The sequence below is a fragment of the Calypte anna genome, chromosome 1, assembly GCF_003957555.1.
Source record: "Calypte anna isolate BGI_N300 chromosome 1, bCalAnn1_v1.p, whole genome shotgun sequence".
Lineage (NCBI taxonomy): Eukaryota > Metazoa > Chordata > Aves > Apodiformes > Trochilidae > Calypte > Calypte anna.
The window spans coordinates 130,564,392-130,585,408 of NC_044244.1; the positions used below are offsets into that span (position 1 = coordinate 130,564,392).

Consider the following 21,017-nt stretch of genomic DNA (forward strand, 5'->3'; position numbering starts at 1 on the left):
ACTTCTGCAGATATAGTCCCAATAAGCCAGCATGAAAGAGGCTGTGCCTGTGCTGAATCACCAACCTCAGCAAATTCAAGAGTTGATGAGCAAGGTCGAGAGTTGCATCTGCCTGGCAGACTCTGTCTTATGTTAATTCATCAGAAGTTACTTTGCTCCTTGAGCAGTGAGTAAAGTGAAAGTGCCCCAGTGATCCAATTAATTATGAGAAACTTGTTTACTACAGAGCATTTCAGCTGCATAAAATCACAAACATTTATGAGGTCAGGGTTTTTTCATTTTTTCAGAAGATTCTTATGCACAGGAATTTGACTAATCTTATGTGTAGAGACATTAAGGCAAAATATTAAACAACTGAATAAATGTAAAATAAGTTTCTTTCCCATACTGACATGAAACTTGCCACTGTGCTGAACAGTTTTGTATTATCAGAGAAACATATCAGCAATCAGATGTTTCTCATCTCATTTTTGTAATGCTGTTCTTGAAGCTGCTACAAGCTGTCAGAGTCAGAAAATTGCCTCCTGAGGTTGGCACACCTGTAAGTGTCACATACTTTAAAACTGTGCCTGTAAGTACTATATATCTGACTGTAACATTTGAATAAAATGTGCTTGGCTACCACAGAACCTCAGTGTACTCTGTGATTAAAGCACAACACTCTATAGGCACTAAGCATTAGTGCCTTGGGCATGGTATCTGTGGTAACGCACCACAGCTTTGCACTCTGGGGTAAATAAAAGATTGGAGCAGGTTGTCTAGAGAGGAGGTTGAATCTCTGTCCTTGGGGGCTTCAAGCTCTGAGAAGAAAGCCCTGGGCAAGCTGAGCTGAGCACCCCACTTTGGGTGAGAGGTTGGACCTCCTGTGATCCATTTCAGCTTAAGCTGTTCTATAATCATTTGACATCTTCTAGTCACCTGAAAAATTAAGTCCTCTCAGTAATATCCAAATTAAGTTTTTCAATTCCTCTGGAGAAAGCTGGCATCTTTTGCTGATTGGAAGGGGGTTTGGATTTATTGGTGTTAAACTGGAAAGACTTCCAAAGCAATAGACGTAACTAAGAAAAATTTTAGCCTGTTCACTGATCAAGAAATGAAGGCTGAGGGGGCTAAGTTTTAAGATCTACATGAACTTCTTAAATAAAGCCTGTAGGTTTTGTGATGCTCCTTCAGCTATGCCATCTTGAGGATGCTGTTATCCACATTCTGCCTTAAGAACAATTTAGAGAAATATAATGCACAGAAAACATTTTTTTTTTGTGTGGTGGAGAATTGTGGGGGTTAACAGAAAGATAGAGGAATAATAGAAACAAGAACTTTCTCATGGAGCACTGAGATAAGAATCCTTAAGGAATACAGAAGACCTTCTAAGAAAAAAGGCCCATCTTACTTGGCTGTCTTAGCTCGCTCACTTTTATATAAATGTTTGACCTTGTTATAACTATTACCCAGTACTTGTCCCTGGATAAGTAAAGAGACAGAAGTGAACAGTAGAATGTCACCTGAGCCACCTAGCACAGAAGTTTTGAAATGCTGTTTAATGTATAGAGCCTTCTGTGTGAGCTCTCAGTTCATTTTTCCATGTGTTAGCTGACTTCTGGATAGTGGAAGTATTAAATGTGAGGGGCTTTTTTTTTTTTTTCTCCCCCAAACTTTTATCAGGAAATTATGTCCTTCCTGAACAATTGCAATCTGGATTAATTTTTTTTTTCTAATCTAGAAATGATGGTTATGACTGTCAATTTTGATCTCCTATAAAACTGGGGTCAAAATTTCTTCATCAAAGAATGCTTTCTGAAAAGAAGAAATGAAGAAATTTCAATTAGAACACTAAATCTTCATTAACTGTAGAGAACTCTTCTTCATTTCTCTGTACTAACTTAATATACTGTCTTAATTTTTGGTGTTCTTCCACAGTGGTCATGCTTTCTGGATATATTTTTCCAGCTTACCTTGACGTTATCTGGATGTCTCAAATAACTTTCTGTGTCAGATTAAAATGACCACTGTATCTGTGTCATTCTTTCATAGTGTACAGAATTTGCACACTGTCTTCCAAAGCTGCAACAGAAATAGTGGACCTGCTCTGCCAAGCAGTGTTTGCTGTGTAACCAGGAACAGTGATTGCCATGTCCCTCTGTTAAAAGCAAAGGAAAAGTACACAGGGAGGAGGTAGAATTGAAACCACTGAATCATACAAAGGGGCTTCCACACCCTAACTTTAGATACCCACATATGAGGCATTCAGATCGCCTTGAGCTCCCTAATCAGGAAAAAGAGGCATTTTTAGAGGGTGATTCTTCTCCCCTATCTGCCAAATTTCCTGGTTTTCCTAATAACAGGGATTATACATTATAGATCCAATAGTGGATAGAGCATATTTAAAACAGCTAGCTGAAATACAGCTCTCTCTTTTATGGATGACTGAATTGGGGCACAAGAATCCCACCAGAGTAGGATGTGGGTTCAGGCTCACCTCAGACATGCTTGGCTAATCCTTTTTCTTTGTGAAACAAACCTGTGTCATTGATTCATCACAGGGTAGGGGGCTTGAACTTGCATTCAGTAAAGTAGCTGATAGGGGGAAGAAACAGGGAATTTATTTGTAACCTGTCAGGACTTTCGTGACTTCTGATAGTTAATACCAAGGTCTCAGCATTTTTATCTGCATATCTCAGTCTCTTCTCTGCAGTGCTGTTTAATTCACTTCTTATCAGTTGTTAAATGTCTAAGGTGTAAGAATAGGAATGGCTCTGAGAAGATTAAGGGTCAGGAAGGGTTTTGTTATGCAGCACATAGTAGTCCTAAAGTCACTGTAAAATTGTGCTATTTTGATCTGAGTTGGTGTCCTCTTACCCCTCCTGTGCCAAGGGAACTCACCATATAAGATGCAAGGCCAAGAGCCAGTGCTTGGTTTGTCAGTAGTCCACTCATGCCTTCCCTTTGCCCTCACGGGTCTGAAGATGAAGGAAGAGGCTGCGACCTTTAGGTCAGTCCTACTACAAAAACTACAGAAATAATAGACATTTGACTTCTCTGCTTCTGTAATGTCTGCTACATCTGCTGTTTGTCTGCTTGGCATTACTTCAATATGAACGTGAAGTGCAGTACATCTCAGAGTTGTAACAACCACGCCTGTCTTAATGCTTTCCACAACCCACATGCCAGGTCTACAGAAGTCATCCCCTTTTCCTCTGAAAACAGAGGCATGACCTGACTTGTGTTTCATCCCTCCACAGTGTGGAAGGGAATTTCACAGGTAGTGTGGGAGGAGTCGATTATACCTTCAATAGTGGATTAATCATCTAATAACAGAGCAAATCCAAAAAATAATAAATAAAATCACCTGTTGTTGTAGTTTTACACCCTTACATATGGTAGCAGAAATTCTCTTCCCTGATCACAGATTAGTACTGTTGCATGCATTTGTTTTTAAAATTAGGCTGTGGGATTTTGCTGGCAGGAATGATACTGTATGTATGATAACAACAGGATCACAGCTCTGCTGCAGTCTTTTGAACATGCTTGTGCATAGAAAAGGAAAAGGAGAGGAGTGGCTCCAAATACCGAACCTTACTGGAACACCATGTCAAATGTCAAAATCAGATTGACAGGAAATTTGGTAGATGTCATTCTCTGTGTTAAGACCTAGAAATAGAACAATTTGGTAGGAACATCTGGGTGTCTGTTGTTATGTTTGATGTTTTGCAATTATGCAAATACATTCTTGGTTTCCCATCAGTGTTGTAAACAAGAATGATTTTCCATCAGTGTTATAAACTAGAAACAGTATGTCAGCTTTCTGAAGTTACTTTCAAAAAGTGGGAGAGATCACCTACATTTATTTGGAAATAGAGTAGAACGATGACAGAAGATGCTGGCATCATTTGATGGCAGTGATACTGTGGCTGCAGAACACCTGTAGTACCCTTGGAAAGAAGTCTCCAAGCACAAGTAGTGTCAGCAGCCCTGTGGCAGTAAGGATGTTGCTGAGAAATCACAGTTCCTTCACCCTTTGTGCAATTACAACAGCCCAGTTCTTAAATCAAAACATATTGCTTTGCCCGCTTCAGGAGGTAAAGGCAGGTGTCATTTCAGTACTTCATCCATTTTAGTAGCATTTTATGTTACACTCTCTACTGGAAATACAGAAGCATTGTCTAATGTAAAGTCTGGAAGCTGTAATCAAGGCTGGAGACAACTGCTTCTCAAGACTGAATACAGACTGCTGCCACTTGTGAGGTTTCTGGGAAAAGGCAGTTGCATAAAAGCTCAAGTTTCATCTGTGATTATAATTGGAGGTGAACTGTAGGACCACCACATTTGGTTAGAGAACACTCTCCTGCTTCTTTTTAGCCCTAAATAATACAATAATGGATAGTTTTATAATGGATAGCAGGATATGTAGGTAAAGAGCAGAAAATTAAAAAAAAAAGAAGTGCAGAAAGAGAAGGGAAGCATGGTGCTACAGTGAATTTTTTCTTCCCCCAGTAAGATGAATTTGAGCTCTCAAGGTAGACAGGACAGGACAACTACTGATTGAACAGTTTTGTATCACAAAGGTTACATACATTTTGCCTTCATTTTTCAAACTGACACACTTCAGGGACCCAGAGTATAACATTTTTTACTCGAGAACATTTTATTGAGAAAAAGATCCCAGCCTTGTACACATTGTGTTGTGCTATGAGAGTATTAACATTAATTTATGAGCTTTTTTAAAAAAAAATATAACACAAAGTTCTGTGCCTGTCTAGGAATATGCACCACAGCCTTTCATGAATCACACCCAAAATACAGTCCTGTAACACTGTACAGATCTAACCCTGTGGGGGCACAGGAGTCACCACACTCCAGCTGTATTGTGAATTAGAATACAAAATAGCACACAATTTACTTTTTATCTTTTGATGTGCAGAAATCAAGTAGAGTGATGTTTAACCTGTCTGTAACACGACACCAGAGACAAAGATCCATGCCTGGCACATAATGTTCTTAAAACATGCCCTCTGAGAGATGTTATTTTGAAATCCTGCAAAGTACATACAAACACACATAAACAGTGGTTTCATGACACCTCAGCTAGTGCCGTTTTGTGGTTTACCAGTCATCTGTTTAAGAAAACGTTTGGCTTTATTTATTTTTGTAGAAAACATCCATTAAAAGTGAAAGCAATAACAAAAGGTGTGTGTGAAGTAGTGCCCTTTGGCTAGAACAATTTAAAGAGTTGCCTTTAGAAAGAAGGGGTATAATTTCATACAGAAATTTGGCCATTAGGAGTAAAGTTTCACTTGCAGTAGAAAATAAAATAAGCAGAAATTACTGCAGGAGTGAGACCAGGCCTTAGTAGAGGCAGATGCCCAGCTGTGAGTGCCTCCTCAGGGAACCTGCAGCTGGGTTTTTCACAACATGTACCTTCGAGTGCCCAAACAAGACGCCAGGACCACACTTCCCAAAATCCCCGTAGAAACTGTAATCCGAGGTCTGTGGCGTTTCATTGACTTGGGATAAGCTCAGTGACTGATGAAAAATAGAATCATAGAATCATAGAATCCTTGGAAGGGGTTGGAAGGGACCTCGAAAGATCATCTAGTCCAACCCCCCTGCCAGAGCAGGGCCACCTAGAGTACCTCGCATAGGAACGTGTCCAGGCGGGTTTTGAATGTCTCCAGTGAAGGAGACTCCACGACCCCCCTGGGCAGCCTGTTCCAGGGCTCTGTCACCCTTACAGTAAAAAAATTTTTTCGAATATTCAACTTGAACCTCCTGTGCTCCAATTTACACCCATTACCCCTTGTCCTATCACTGGTCACCACTGAGAAGAGCCTAACTCCATCTCCCTGACACTCAGAAAAAAAAAGTTCTGACGATATGATGCTTGGCACCACCATGGCAAGAAGAAGGCAGGCACAGAACCTGGAAACAAGAAGCCTTCCAGAAGGTGATAAACATGGACCAAAACTGGCGAGTGCACAAACAAAGCCCCAGCTCCTCTTCCCTCCACCTGAGGGTTAGGGCAGCCGTCAGGGACCTGAGCCTCCGTCCTACACCGGCTCCCAGCAGCTCCCACCCGACGTGTCTCCCGGTTGTCCCGCTCACTGAGCGGCCGGGCTCATAGACCCGCACGCCAACCTCTGCTCCAGCACCGAACCGGACCTGCCAGGGTTTGAGCCCTAGAACTGCACCGCTTCCTGCCCGCTCTGCCCGTAACACCGGGCACAAACCGCCCGCTGAGAACACTCCAGAAACCGGCTGCTATGGGGAAAAAACAGACCAAAAAAACATCAAAAAAACAGTAACAGTGCAAGGCTGACCTGCACACCCTGCCGCAACCCGGGCGAAGCAGAACCGAACCGGACCGGGCTGGGCTGGAGAGCCAGGTCTACCGCCCCGCGCAAGCAGGGTCGGGTCTCTCTCTCCTCCACAGCGGCAATCGGTGCCGGCGGAAGAGCCCGGCAGAGGAGACCCGGAGACCAGGAGACGCTTCGCTGGGCCACTGGCGCAGTAGGGTCTGGCGTGTGTTCGGACTCTACCGGTACCGGTACTGCTCCGCGCAGGGCGGATTGGGAGGGCAGAGAAGGGGGCGGGGGAGAAGAGGAAGGAGGGCTGGAGAAGTGCGCGCGCCACCGGCCGTAACCGCCGCCCTGAAGCGACCCTCGGCCCCCCCCCGTCCTAGTGTCGGTGAGGCCCCGCCCCCTGGCTTCCCATTGGCCGCGCTGCCCCGAGGGGCGGGGCCGTCCTGCCCGGCCATTTAGCTCATGCGCGGGGCCAGTCCCGCCCTTTCGGCCTGAGCGGCAGCGGCGTTTCATTCCCGGCGGCTCCGGCGCGGCGCGAACATGGCGGACCAGGCCATCTCCTTCCTCAAGGACTTTCTGGCGGGCGGTGTCGCCGCCGCTATCAGCAAGACGGCGGTAGCGCCCATCGAGCGAGTCAAGCTCCTGCTGCAGGTCAGACGTGCGGCCGAGCCCTTCGCCGTGCCAACCGGCACCCTCTCCCCGGCAGGCCCAACTGGGGAGTAGGGGAGAGGTGAAGGGGCGGTGGGGGGGAGGGGTGAAGGGGTGGGACGGGCGCCAACCCCCCCCCCGCCCCCGTGGAACAAAGGGCGCGCTCGAAGTAGCTGGGGGGAGGGGGAGGAGAGGTCACGTGGTCGGGGGGCGCTGGCGGTGATGCCGGTTCCGCTATGAGGGGAGGAGAGGAGGGGGGGCGAGGGGGCGGCTCCTGGTGTCACTTCCTGCCGCCCCGCTGCTGGCGCCGAGCGCGTAGAGGGCGAGGAGGAGGAGGAGGGTATGGGAGGAAGGGCGGCAGCGAGCCGCCATCTTGGTGACCTTCACGTGACGGCGCGGCCGGGCAGCGCATTGGGCCGCTGGTGGGGCGGGACCCGGCCTGGCGCCGGTACGCGGGGCCTGGTGTGACCCTGCGGGCGGGGCGGACCGGAGCGCCAAGGTGACTCTTGTGACCTTCGCGGCGGAAGCGGCAGGCCCCAGCCGGCCCTGTGCAGCGGGAGCGGCCTTCTCTCTCTTTCACGTTCCTCCGCCCCCCGCTGACTGGCAGCCCTCTCGGCACCCCCTTCCCGCAGGCCCGGGTCTCTCCGTGCGGACCTTCGGATCCAGGCAGCCTGACTCTTGACGTACTTGTGTTGTTCTTGCCTTCCTTCCTCACGGCTGACCCTGCCTATTTGGGCAAGTTCTGAGCGGTGAAGAAGCTGGGAAGCAATTTTGAGCCTTTTTCTTGAAGTTGTACAAGATGTCCCGTGTTTGTCGTGCTTTCTTCAGATGCGTTCTTTGGTTTTATGCCTGCGTATTAGAATGACAAAATAATTTTGGTTGGAAAAGACGTTTTAAATCATTTAAGTCCAACCGTTAACCCAGCACAGTGACAAGTCTGTCACTAAACCGGGTCCCTAAGTGCCACATCTACACATCTGTGAATTAGCCCCAGGGATGGTGATTTAACCATTTCCTTGGGCAGCCTCTTCCAGCGCCTAAGAAAAAAAATCCTAGCCTTTCAGTTTTTGAGAACAAAGTTAATCTTCAAGTTTTTTTGTCTCTACCAGGATATAAGTAAGTTAGGTGTTCTGAGGCTTGAGATTCAGACTGATATGGGAGCTTTTGCCTGTAAATGTGCTATCACAGCTGGTTTATCTTGGTTACCAGGGGGCTTAATCTCTGCACAAATGCCACCAGGCATTCAGGTTTAGCAGCTCTTTGTTTCATAGTATAAGCAGACTGAAGCCCAGCTGTAGTGTAGGTCTGCCAAGGCATACGATCAAAATATGTGTTTTTATTTGCAGGTACAACATGCAAGTAAACAAATTGCTGCTGATAAGCAGTACAAGGGTATCATCGATTGTGTAGTGCGTATTCCAAAGGAACAGGGAATGCTGTCTTTCTGGCGAGGAAACTTGGCAAACGTCATCAGATATTTCCCAACTCAAGCTCTCAACTTTGCCTTCAAGGATAAGTATAAGCAGGTGTTCTTGGGAGGCGTAGACAAGCACACTCAGTTCTGGAGGTATTTTGCTGGTAACCTGGCTTCTGGTGGAGCAGCAGGAGCCACTTCCCTCTGCTTTGTCTACCCCTTGGATTTTGCAAGAACCCGTTTGGCTGCTGATGTTGGGAAAGCTGGTGCAGACAGAGAATTCTCTGGTCTAGGGGACTGTCTAGTGAAAATCACCAAGTCTGATGGTATACGTGGCTTGTATCAAGGGTTCAATGTCTCTGTCCAAGGCATCATCATCTATAGAGCTGCCTACTTTGGGATCTATGATACAGCAAAAGGTAAAATTTCAGAAGTGATCTGATAAACCTATATTTGGAATTATATTTTATCTTTGGTTTTGTATGTTATTCTCTGTGTCTGTGGTAACTATAGTTTATGGAAGTAGAAGAGGGTGTTTGTGCCAACATCAGTGACACTGCAGTGTTGGAAACAGAACTCAGGCTTGGCCTGTTGACTGCAGGCTTTCAGATACTCCTAGTTTTTTGCTTGTCCTTAAAGGAGTTCTCCCTAATACCATCAAAGCATATTGATAACCATACACAATTACAGTTTCTCTTTAGTTTAGTGCATTACTGTAATTCCATTAGGACCAGCTTAGCAGACTAGGATTGAATTGGGCTATTACAAAACACTTGTTTGGTAAGCTTGACATTTGGGCATAGCAGTCATTGATAATAACATATATTTTAATATAATTGGCAGGGACAGTGACATAGTGATATTTCTTCCTAAAAAGAGCTTGTTTTGGTGTATGAAGTTTTTCAGGTGTTGCGTTGCATCTTCAGAGATGACTTCATAATAGCTCTCATGGTAGAGTAGCTGTCATGCAGTGAGTGAGTTGTAGGGGAATGTACGGGATAAAAAAACAATTATCGTTTTTTGTTGTTTTTTTAATTGCAGGCATGCTCCCAGATCCTAGGAACACTCACATTGTTATCAGCTGGATGATTGCCCAGTCGGTGACTGCTGTGGCTGGAGTGGTCTCCTATCCCTTCGATACAGTGCGGCGCAGAATGATGATGCAGTCAGGACGCAAAGGAGGTAGGCAGGCAGGCAGGCTGTTAATTTGTGCAGGTTTTTAAACAGTATTAACAAGGATGAGTTCTTTTTTCCTATCAGCCATCCCTTAGCATTTACAGTTGCTTGTTCCGCGTAAATATAATTAAAGTTCTATTATGTTTAAATACAATGGGGAAATCCAGTAGGGCTCGTAATGTTTGGTTTTGTCAGGAATTATGCTGAGGACTTTTCTTTATAGAATGTGAAATGGGCAAATGGACTGATGGACTGCCTATTAATACAAGTGTAATTGCCAAAAAAAAAAACACCACCAAAAGCAAAGCAATCAAACAAAAAAACCCTAATGTTTTTATTTTGTGATATAGCCTTTAGTAACTAGGCAAGCAGATAGGAAGACTTTCTGTTACCTGAACAAGGTATTGTGCTGCAGTCCTGAAATGGGGCTCTGCAGCTTTGGGACTACATCACAAAGTAGCTGGAGAAGTAGAACAGGGTAGTTGTTAAAAAAACATCTCGGATAAAATTATAGGAGTTAAAAATTACTCTCTGCTCTTTTCCTGCAGCTGATATCATGTACTCTGGAACAATTGACTGCTGGCGGAAGATTGCAAAGGATGAGGGAGGAAAGGCCTTCTTCAAGGGTGCATGGTCTAATGTCCTCAGAGGCATGGGGGGTGCTTTTGTGCTTGTGCTGTACGATGAATTCAAGAAAGTCATTTAAACAGCCTAACTAGAATTGGAAATGAAATTGAACAGATCATGTAGAATAACTACCATTATGGACCATTGACCTTCAAGAAATTCCTGTGAGTCTTATTTATGGGAGCCAGATGATATTTGAAGATGGGGCTAGAAACTGGCATAGAAGACTGATCTGTTTCTTAGTAACATGCATGAAGACACTGAATCTGGCAATTCAGTGTGGTGAATTTTTTTTCACAGCAATGAGAAATCAGTGGTGTTGGCTTTGGGTCCAAAGTGGATGGGTCCAATTCAGGCAGAAAAAAATTGTTTGCCTGTGGATCAGTCTCCAGTTTCAAGTCCTATCTTCTAGGACCATAAAATTGTATTTGAAAATACTTGCTAACAAATCATGTTCTTTTCCACTTGTACCGAAGCACTATGTACCATTTTGCACAGCTGAACATCTAGCAATTTTGTTCTTAAATTGGGGCATTCTGCTGTAAAACAATAAACATACTTACTCTGTCTGTGTTGAAATCATTACATAAAAGCTTTGGGAAAACCTCTTTTGTTTGAAAACTTGTTTCAGATAATGGTTCCTCTGATACACTTAACACTGCACTCTGTAACAGTATAAGCTTGATTTAAAAAAAAAAAATGAATGTGAGAACTTTAGGGGAGGGGAAGCATGGGTTATACTAGTAGAAACCACTCCCATTCATTGTGCCTAATAGTATAAGATGGGCTGCTGCAAGTGGCTTTTTGCATGATTCCTAGCAGTTTATTTGCAGAATTTCATATGATTTAATATGGGGTGTTTCTAGTGCTAGGAGAACCCAAATTTTCAAGGGCGGTCAAAAAGTAATACTCTTCCTTGCCCCCTGTAAGACTGTCTAAAATTAATTCCTTTTTTCTTTTTAATCAGTACAGAAAGCAACATGGCATTCATGCAAAAACCCAAGAGCCTAGTAAATGCCTTCAACTTCTGAGTAACCTGTGGATTGTATTGCTGCTATTTAGAAATGCTGATTGTGCCAGTTCAGGATACTGTTTGGCTTGATCTGTTGCAGTGGTCAGTATCTCTGTGGAAGGTGGATTTATTTTGAAATAAGGCTCACTCTAAGCAGTAAAGTTGATGGAGTGTGTGAGAGGGAATACATATTCTGTGGCTGTAAAATACAGGTCAAGGTAGATCAGCCTTTGATATTAACAGGATTGTCGGAAGACCAAAATTGCATTGACTAATTTCTCATACTGCTATTTGAGATAATGTAATACCTATGTGCCCTTCTTCATATGTATATAATCTTTCTTTTGTGTTTTGTGATCTGTAAAGACATGGTAGGGGGACCAGTAAAGGGAAACAAAGTGAATTTCCAACCATGTTTTTAAGAACTCTCCCTCTATCTTGAGAAGGAAACGGTGTGTCACTGTATGAGTCATTGAAGGCTGGCTGAGCCATCTGAGTTCTTTTGTGTGCCTTCTGAGGTTGCTATTCAAGATGAAGTGTTTAAATTAACTACATGGCTTTGGCTGATTATTACCTTCTGCTGAAATCATAATTTACCATTTTCCTTTCACTGTTGCAGAAGCACTGCTTGCAACATCCGTATGTGAATGTAAGTATATTGCACAGCTACTTTGTACACAGACTAATAGCAATCCTTATGCTCCTACTGCAAGCGTTTTTATCCTGTTTGGTAATGCTAGCTCTGCAGGCAGGTCCCTTGATGCTGACCTTAGTAGTCAATCTGCTTTTTCAGTTTTAACCACACGGACTGGGGAGGGGCAGGGGAAGAGTTTCTGTCTATACAAACACATCGCTTGGGTTTATTTTTATGCATCAGTGGCTTGAAGAATAGAGATAATGGTAGAATACATCCTGTTACCTCATTGTGAGTGTGGTGGCCTAAGCTTTGTGAGGAAGAACCAAACATGACAATTACTTGAGCAGCCCCTGAAAGTGGGAGATGTTTTGCCTCTTCCCTCCCCTCCCCAGCTAGGTTTTAACCAGAAGAAATAGGAAAATGAATCAATGCAAGTGTGGGTGTTTTTGTCGTCTTTTTTCTTCTAAGTGGAACTGCAGTTTACCTAAGCTGTGCATTCAGCATGTAGTACTTGCTGTTAGGTTTTGGTTTTTTGGTTTTTTTTTTTTTTTACTATATGCATTCCCCTAGCTGTGCAGCAGCAATTTTCAATGTGTGATTATGCAGTGTGGGAACATAAAAGGCAAACAATAAATGAGACTTTTAAAAAAAAGCATTTGTTTTTTGCCTTATTGAAAAGCTTGGTGAAATGTGTTTATTTTGAAAAATGTTAGCAGGGAAATATTTCAGATTTTTAAGAATACTCTTCTGAAGCATGTATTCTAAAAGGCATTGGAAATAGGGCTTGCATGCTTTGAAGGGAACAAATAAATTGCATTGGTGTGAGGAAGTGCGTTTAAAATCCAGTTAATAAATTGGTTACATATTCCACTTTTCACATCTCTTACCCTGGATTTTTTTGAGGACTTGGATGCTCTCTATGTGACTCGAGTCCATGTTAGTATTGCAGAGGTTTACATTTGCTTTGGAAGCACTGAGGTAATGGCTGACTGGCAGCCCAGGATTAATAGCTCTTTACAAGTGTCATTTCCCCTCTTCTGCTTTCCATAAAGTTTATTGAATATATTGAGACAGTTTGATATTGCTGGTTGCAAGCTTGAAGGATATTTTTAAACACCTGTTGGTATGTAGCTGTGTCCCCCTTCAGAAAATACTCCTGAGTATAGAAAAATGCTAAGCTGAGCAGCGCTACAGGCTGGGCACAGAGTGGCTGAGAGCAGCCAGGCAGAAAGGGACCTGGGAGTCTGGATTGACTGGAAGCTGAACATGAGCCAGCAGTGTGCCCAGGTGGCCAAGAAGGCCAATGGCATCCTGGCCTGTATCAGGAACAGCGTCGCCAGCAGGTCCAAGGAAGTGATTCTGCCCCTGTACTCAGCACTGGTGAGGCCACACCTTGAGTACTGTGTCCAGTTCTGGGCCCCTCAGTTCAGGAAGGATATCGAGGTCCTGGAGCGGGTCCAAAGGAGGGCAACCAGGCTGGTGAAGGGACTCAAGCACAGACCCTATGAGGAGAGGCTGAGGGAGCTGGGGCTGTTCAGCCTGGAGAAGAGGAGGCTCAGGGGAGACCTCATCACTCTCCACAACTACCTGAAAGGAGGTTGTAGCCAGGGGGGGTCTGGCTCTTTTGCCAGATGACTTTCAACAAGACAAGAGGGCATGGTCTTAAGTTGTGCCAGGGGAAGTTTAGGTTGGATATTAGAAAGAATTTCTTTACTGAGAGGGTGATCAGGCATTGGAATGGGCTGCCCAGGGAAGTAGTGGATTCTCCATCCCTGGAGATATTTAAAGAGACTGGATGTGGCACTCAGTGCCATGGTCTGGTAACCGCAGTGGTGGTTCAAGGGCTGGACTTGATGATCTCTGAGGTCCCTTCCAACCCAGCCAATTCTATGATTCTTGCACAGTTTTGTTGTCCTATGGGGAATTAACTGAGGAAAAACCACTGTCTCCTGTCACCACTGCTACAAAGGGAAGCTTCTGTGGTGTGGATGAGAGGCCCTGGCTCACAGGAGAGAGAAAATCTAGGCAAGGTTTAAGCAAGTCTTCATGGTGTTTGCAAGAAAGCTTAAGTGTCGCATTGAGGTTTTGAACAAAAAGGAAAAATTTTGCTGGTTTTCACCACTTTTTTTCACTTGCTCCATTTTAGTTGGATTTTTATGTAACAAATAGTTCTGTAGGTGATGATACTCATCTCTACTTGGTGTATGCTTTTGAGTACTCCTTAGTTGTCAGAGGATCCAAGTTTTGTTTTAATGTTGGGAAATCCAAGTGTGTTTTATTTTTGGGAAGTTAGGTTGCCTCTTCAACCATAGTAATTTCTTCAGTACAACTGTTTTTCAGTGTATTCACATACTCTAAAGAGAAAGAAAATTTTATAATAATAAGCTGAAGTCTCAGTGGATGATCAGAGAGAACATTTCTAAATGTATTATCCTGTTGCTATTTGAATATATAAAAAATGTTTGCAAAATGGGAGCAAATAGGTTTAAGGACACTTAAAGATTGTCTTCTAAGGTGTATGGTCAGTGCTAGCTATTGGCAGCTAAAGGAATAATCGACTTAAATGCTGGGCAGCCCTAACAGACAGCATATTAAATTTATTGAGTGAGTTTTGCCAGGGTTCAATTTATATTTTTGCTGCTCTCATATGGTTTTACATTGGTTAACTTGGAGTTCTGTCAGAGTGTGCTGTCATGTAATATACAATAAGAACATAGTGCTGTTACTGGGGCTTAAAATATTGGGGGTGGGGTCTCATAAAATTTATTTTAAAAATAGGGATAGTACTGGGGGAAAAAAAAAAAGTTTTGATGTTTTGCTGAAGCTTGCAGACCATAACAACAGTATGTCCTAGCTTTCCTGCACAAAATTCCACACTAGGGGACTGGTTAGGGCTTCATGGTTATGGCATATCATGACATTTGGCCATATACTGAGGAAAGCACACAAAGTGTGTCCTGCAAGTTCTTGGAATGTGTTCTGTTCAGGAAAAGAAGAGAGCAAACCATTAGAAGTGTGATTCTGAGTGAGTAGGGGGAAAGTGGTTGGGGTGAGAATGGCATAAAAGAGAAGGAAGATGAGTAAAGACTTCAGGGATGGAAGGTGTCTGATGCAGAGTGAATTATTACATAGGATCCTGCCCCCACAGCAAATATAAAAAATTGCAGTTCTGTAATCATCAGTGTTAGGAATATAAGTGCAAAAGCAGTGCAGAAAGTCTAGGTTTGTAAAATAGGAGTTTTTCAGTGATCTAAGGGAAATACGTATTGTGAACCAGGACAAATAATGAGAAAGTGCAAAAGGTTATTGAGTAAGTAGGGACAAAATGAGGAAATGCAAGCTTTAAAAAGGTATGATAAGAAAGGACGAAAGATGTTGCAGAATGGCTCCTAAAATACTCCCAATAAATGCCAGGAAGAGAGAGCTCTGGTACTCAATGGAGAAGAACTTTCCTGAGAAACTTTTCGTGGTTTATTGTCCATCTTGAAGAACTGTAGCATTCAAGCAGTGTTAATTGCAAGCCAAGAGGCTTGGAACTGTTCTGACATGTCAGGGACTGATGAAATTATCTTCATGGTGCCTGCTGGCAGATGTTTGGCAGCCTGACCTGATGGCTTCACTTGAACTCTCACAATTCCTGCTGTTAAGTTGCTGCCTGTATGGAATTGCCTATTGCATGGTTTACAACACCACATCCACAAAGTCTTCTGGGTTGTAGTGGAGGGATTTGAATAACTATGGTAGTGTATGAGCAGGAATTTGGAAGACTTTCCAGTTTAGTAAAAGCAAAGAAGCAATCCAAAGGGTCTGCAACTTTTGAAGGACTGCTTGCTACTGTAGTAGCTATTACCATTTATTAATTTGAGGTAGATTAAATTAATTTATTAATTATTATTAATTTAAAATAATTAAATTAATTTCAAATAGAAATCCCTGGGAGGTTTTTTTTGCCTGCTTGTCAAACTCCTGGGCTCAAAGAATGTTTCTGTGCTTTGTCCTAAACTCAGGTCTTTTAAGTGCTGAGATCTGTGGAGGTGTATTTGACACCTCAGTTCCTCTGCTCCATCCTGCTTGGTGGAAACTAGGCTGCTATGGGAAAGCCCATGCTATTGTCCTACACTTTTCCTGTGGTCACTATGGTAAGCTGGCAGTGCTCTTCCTGTAGCATACATGTTTACACCTGAGATAGCCCTTTCAGATCCCTCTCTTATGCCCCATGGAAAGAAAGCAGCACTTTAGGGACACAATTTTTTTGTTACCTACTTCCAAAGTAGACTGGAAACACCACCTCTAACTGCAGAAAGAGAAGGAGGTAACTCACTGAAAGCAAACACATCCATTCCAGACATCTATCCTGGGCCTGTGTGAACTTTCCCCTGAGTTACTGCTATCTAATTTTTCAGGGGAGTGACTCTGTGTCAGCACTGGTTTCAAAACTGAGGTTCTGGCAGATACTGTGTAGGCAAGCAGAGGTCAGAGTGACTCAGTCAGGCTCCAGGCTGAGGGACAATGTCTGAGAGAAAACTTCCAAAGGGCAACATACACCTGAGAGGTGGTGAAGTGAGGAGGCTTGGGAGAAGATGCAAAAGAGTCCCAGTTTCATTGTGGAAACTGAGGGGCAGCTGTGAGCTTTCCAGTTATTCAAAATGCTGTCAGAATGGCAAGCAATGTGAGCATGGAAGGCCCTGGCCTGGAGGCAAAAATCTTCAAGGCAAGAAGATTCTACCAAGATTCTAAGAAGATTCTAGACTGCCATCATGCCATCATCTCCTGTGAGATGTTCTCATGCAGGAAAGCATCACAGGGGCTTTTCCAGTCTTTGGATAGACACCTCTCAAAACACTTCCCTGCTCTCCTCTGCTTGTCTGCTTTGCACCTCTGATGAGTTTGAAAGAAGATCATGTGCAGTGGGGTTGCAAGACCAGCAGAGTTGGAGCAGAAGGACACCACAGTCTGTGAAAGACAAGTTAATAAATAAGGAAAACAAAGTTTGCGCATCATTGTTACGCATAGATGTAGGTATGGCATCAAATACAGACCAATAAATATTTTTAACCTTATTTTATATGCTAATTTCATACTGGAAACACCTTACGTTTCCCATATGGTTTGTAAGGGGTGCTTGCCATATAATTATGCAACCCACTGAATCTGCAGTACAATTAACTGTGATAATTTAATGGAGGAGTGCCTATTTCTGGAAAGATATAAAATAGTTAATATAGATATTTTCAGAAAGCAGCTGCAACTTGGGTTCATAGCAAAATACATGGGAAGTTGCAACCGATTTACAAATGTGTGCTACTGAAGTTAACAAATGTTATCTGGCATTTCATAAAGGAATAGATGTTTACATTTTAATCTGGAAGAGCCAGAACAGTTACTTGAATTCACCCTTACATCACTGCAATTTAGTGGCGTTTTGTAGTCCTAGTATGAAAGAGAACAGTGCAATTACTGATAAATTTAGTAATTTGTACTAACGCATCTCTTGCAGAACTGTAGAAACATTAATTACGGACCAAATAGCGCTAGCAGATCTGGAAAAAAAATGTTCATAATAAAAATAAACCAGTCACCTGCTGTGTAAGGAATAGTTTTCTAAGGCAATATTTACCTTTTAAAGCATTCAAATAGAGAAAACATTACCCAGACCATAGACATTGCCTCCAGGGATAAAGGTGCAGTTTTTTGAAATGTTTGTGTTTGGCACTTCAATTGAAAATCTACTCCTTTGTGCAGAGGCATGTATTGCTCCAGGGGGAACTTGCATGGTGGACTGTTCTCCTGAAAAAGAAAACAAAAAAAAAGCATACTGAAGATTTGTTTCTCTGTTTTTCTACTGCTGCCATTAGATAATGGTGGCTGTGGAAGTGCAGCTCAAGAAACTCAATTTGTATGGCCAAAATCTTGCTTGTATATGGATGTGTTTCAGAATAAACAGGGTAAAGCCAACCCTCTGCTTTACCACTTGAGGGTGTTGTAGGGTGGAGCTGAGTAATCAAAATCAGAACTATACAAAAGTTTGCAGTTTGGTAGCTGGATGTTACATTAGTGTGAAACTATTGGAGAAGGTGATAGTACCCCAGCTGTGTAACAGGCAATAATTATCAGGGGAACCACAATGGAGATTAATCATAGGATTAAGCAAAATGGATGTCCTTGTCTGCTCTCTCCAGAGTTTAAGAAGGGTACCTATGGCATTATACCCATAATCTTCAATAAAGGTGTAATGTATAATTGTAATATGTGATGTATATCTGTAATATGTGTTTCTATTAAGGCATCTGTTTTGCTAGGCTAAATAAACCATCCCTATCCCTCTCTCTGCCAAACTTCCTACTTTTCTTTTGGAATAATGCAGGTTTGTGACACAAAGCATGATCTAGTCTACTGGGAAACAAGTGAAGAACCTGAGAAAATGAAAAATCTATGGAAGTGTTTGGGACAGTCACTTTTTATTTGAAGGCTCCCTTTCTTTGGTCTCTAAATTTTCTGGGTGTTTCACAGCTCCTGGGAAAGGATGAAAGAACAGGGCTTGTTCAGGTTTAAGAAGACTTAGGGGAGTTCATGTTCCAATATTTCAAGGGTGGTCAAAAACAAGAGCCTGGGGGGGGCCACAACTGGGACATCTGTCTTCAGCTGGCCAAAGATATATTTCATACCCTATGACATGCTCAGCAGTAAAAGCTGGGAGAAAGGAGGATTAGGGTGGGAGGAGGCATCCATTATTAAGGTGTTTGTCTTCTGAAGCAACTGCTCTGCGTACGGAGGCCACCTTTCCCAGGGACTGGCTGGATGTCACCTGCTGATGGGAAATACAGAATAGAGGAGTGAGAAAGCATCTTGATGGGCATCTAGTAGCCAGACAAAGCCAAACCACCACAGTATCCTCTTTGCTATCACAAATGACTCACAGCTTTTCAAATTAGATTAAATATCTCTGTTCCTAGAGTTTCGCATCCCTGTGTCAGAAACTCAGTCAGGGAATACAGATCTCTGTAGATTTAATTTATTAAGGAACTGTAAGAACCTGCAGAGTGACTACATTCCTTCATGTAGCTTGGATGTCTGCACAGAGCTAGTCAAACACTGGCATCAGATTTTGTCAGACATATCCTAGATATCATAGGTGCCATTTTCCTTTTTTCAGAGAAACTGAAATCTCTTTGCAAGATATTTTTTTAAATCCCAGCATTTTTAAAAATTGTGTTTGTTTGTTTGGTTTCTCTACATGATGAAACAACGGTGGTTAATGTTTTTGCTTATTTGTATAGCAGGGCACTCTGCCTCCCTGTGCTTGCCTTACTTTTCCTTTATGATTCCATTGCTCTCTGTCTCTCAGTTTCACTGCTCCTAGTCTGGAGTTGGAGAGTTTCCATGGAAAAGCAAACTCTGAACTGGTAACAATCTTAAAAGTACAAATAGAAAGCCAAGTTGGTGTCTGTGACAACAGCTGCTCTCCAGTGTTGAAGAAGAACATGATGCTCAGCTTAGCCACAGCTGGGCCAAATGGAGCAATAGGAAGGAAGGAAAACAAGGAAAAGGTTGCTAAAATTATTATCTAATACTGCCAGATGTATGATGCATCCCACTCAGCAGTAATGATCATATTCCTGGTAAGCTGGATACAATCAAACATGATTCTGTTCAGTCTTTTGTAGCAAGGCATTGTCAAACTCAAACTATTCTAGAAAGACCTCAGTATTAATGTGTCAGAAGGAAAATGCATTCACATTTAAAAACTGTACTATGCCTATAGTAGTTTTTGAAGATAGCATCTATGAATTAATGACTTAAGCACTTTCAGTTCTACCCTTTTTAGCCTGTGCAGTCTTTGCTCATAGTCTGTGAGTGCAACATGCTACCAGAAAATGTCACCTGAGACCAAAATTCCAAAAATTCCAATTCCAAAATTCCTTGGTTGAATTTCCCAGCTTTTCCAGTGACTATATTCTTGAGTAGCTCTGTGAAAGTTTCTTCTACCCATGACACACTTTCAGAAATGAAGATTTTATTCATAAGGTAATGTGAGGATAAACTGGTTGTTTTACATTGCAGACATATAGAGAGTACCATATGATATTAAGCATATCAGCAAGCACAGAAATAGGAATAAAACCCTTACAATTAATAGCAAGCAATGAAGTATTCCTCTTAAATTGCTTCCTAAATGCAACTTTCCCAGAATAATTTCAGTTTTTAGATCATTATTTTAATTTCAATAGTTGCTATAAAACTGGGAGAAATGGTTAATATAGCACTGTATTGTTTCAGAGAGACCTGGACAGGAGTGGGCTGGAAATCTCATGAAATACCACACAGACAAATGCTGAGTCCTGCATCTGCAGAGGCTCTGACACCAGCACAAGCTGAGGATTACCTGCTGGAAAGCAACTTTGCAGAGAAGGTAATGGACAAAAACTGAAATAAGGGAGATGCAATTTAAACAAAAAACAAACCACTTTTTTACTATGAGGCTAGTCAGCCACCAGAATATGTTTTTCAGAGAGTTGTGGAGTCTCCAATGCTGGAGATGCTCAAACCTGATGGGACAGCTATAGCAATCTGCTGTATCTGACCCTGCTCTGGGCAAGGGGTGGGATAGGACAGTCTCCAGAAATGTCTTCCATCATCAGTTATCCCAAGAGTATTTTATTTTGTTTTTCACAACAAATAGAAATTCATGTATTTCTAGCTAGACTGATTTATAGAGATGATACAGAAAATATCATTCTTTTCAGTTATTGCAAAATAGTGCAACAGACACTGCAGATATTTCACAGTCTTCCTTGCAGAAAGTTTACACACAGATTTATATACATAGATTTATATTTGTAATTAAATAGGCTAAAGCATCACCAAAATTTTGCCTAGACTTAAATGGCAATAAATCCAGAATTTGTATTTGTACTAGTATAACAGTATCTGACTTAATCCTTGGCAAACATTTGTATTCTGAACAAAATCTTCTGTGGCACAAGAAAAAAAAAACAATAGACAACACAGAGAGACATACCTTCTCTTGAAAAAAACTCTCCTCCTTTATCTTGCTTGATTTTGGATTGCAGCAGCAAGGACACTTGAAGCTGTAGCTGAGGTCATGCAGGCATCATGTTTTGCTCTGCCAGTTAGCTTTTTTGCTGTATGGTGGTATTAAGCAGCAAATGCTGCAAGTCAAAAAGTGACTTGGTTTATCATTTCCCT

General features: G+C 42.5%; 1 protein-coding gene and 1 long non-coding RNA gene across 3 annotated transcripts; one reads left to right on the forward strand and one right to left on the reverse strand.

Annotated features, from left to right (window-relative positions):
• Positions 1 to 4,080: 4,080 nt before the first annotated feature.
• LOC115598080 lies at positions 4,081 to 6,583 on the reverse strand. Of its 2 annotated transcripts, none has more exons than XR_003987366.1 (3): positions 6,315 to 6,583; positions 5,416 to 5,520; positions 4,081 to 4,358 (listed from the first exon to the last, which is right to left on the reverse strand). It is a non-coding gene; the product is annotated as an uncharacterized LOC115598080 (long non-coding RNA). The 2 variants fall into 2 exon arrangements; XR_003987363.1 differs by lacking the exon at positions 4,081 to 4,358 and adding an exon at positions 4,374 to 5,032.
• A 173-nt stretch (positions 6,584 to 6,756) lies between these two features.
• On the forward strand, positions 6,757 to 12,454 carry SLC25A6 (solute carrier family 25 member 6). Its single transcript, XM_030453047.1, has 4 exons — positions 6,757 to 6,947; positions 8,291 to 8,777; positions 9,400 to 9,540; positions 10,083 to 12,454. Exons 1-4 carry the CDS (start codon positions 6,837 to 6,839, stop codon positions 10,238 to 10,240), a joined length of 897 nt encoding a protein of 298 aa, XP_030308907.1. The 5' UTR covers positions 6,757 to 6,836; the 3' UTR covers positions 10,241 to 12,454.
• Positions 12,455 to 21,017: the final 8,563 nt, after the last annotated feature.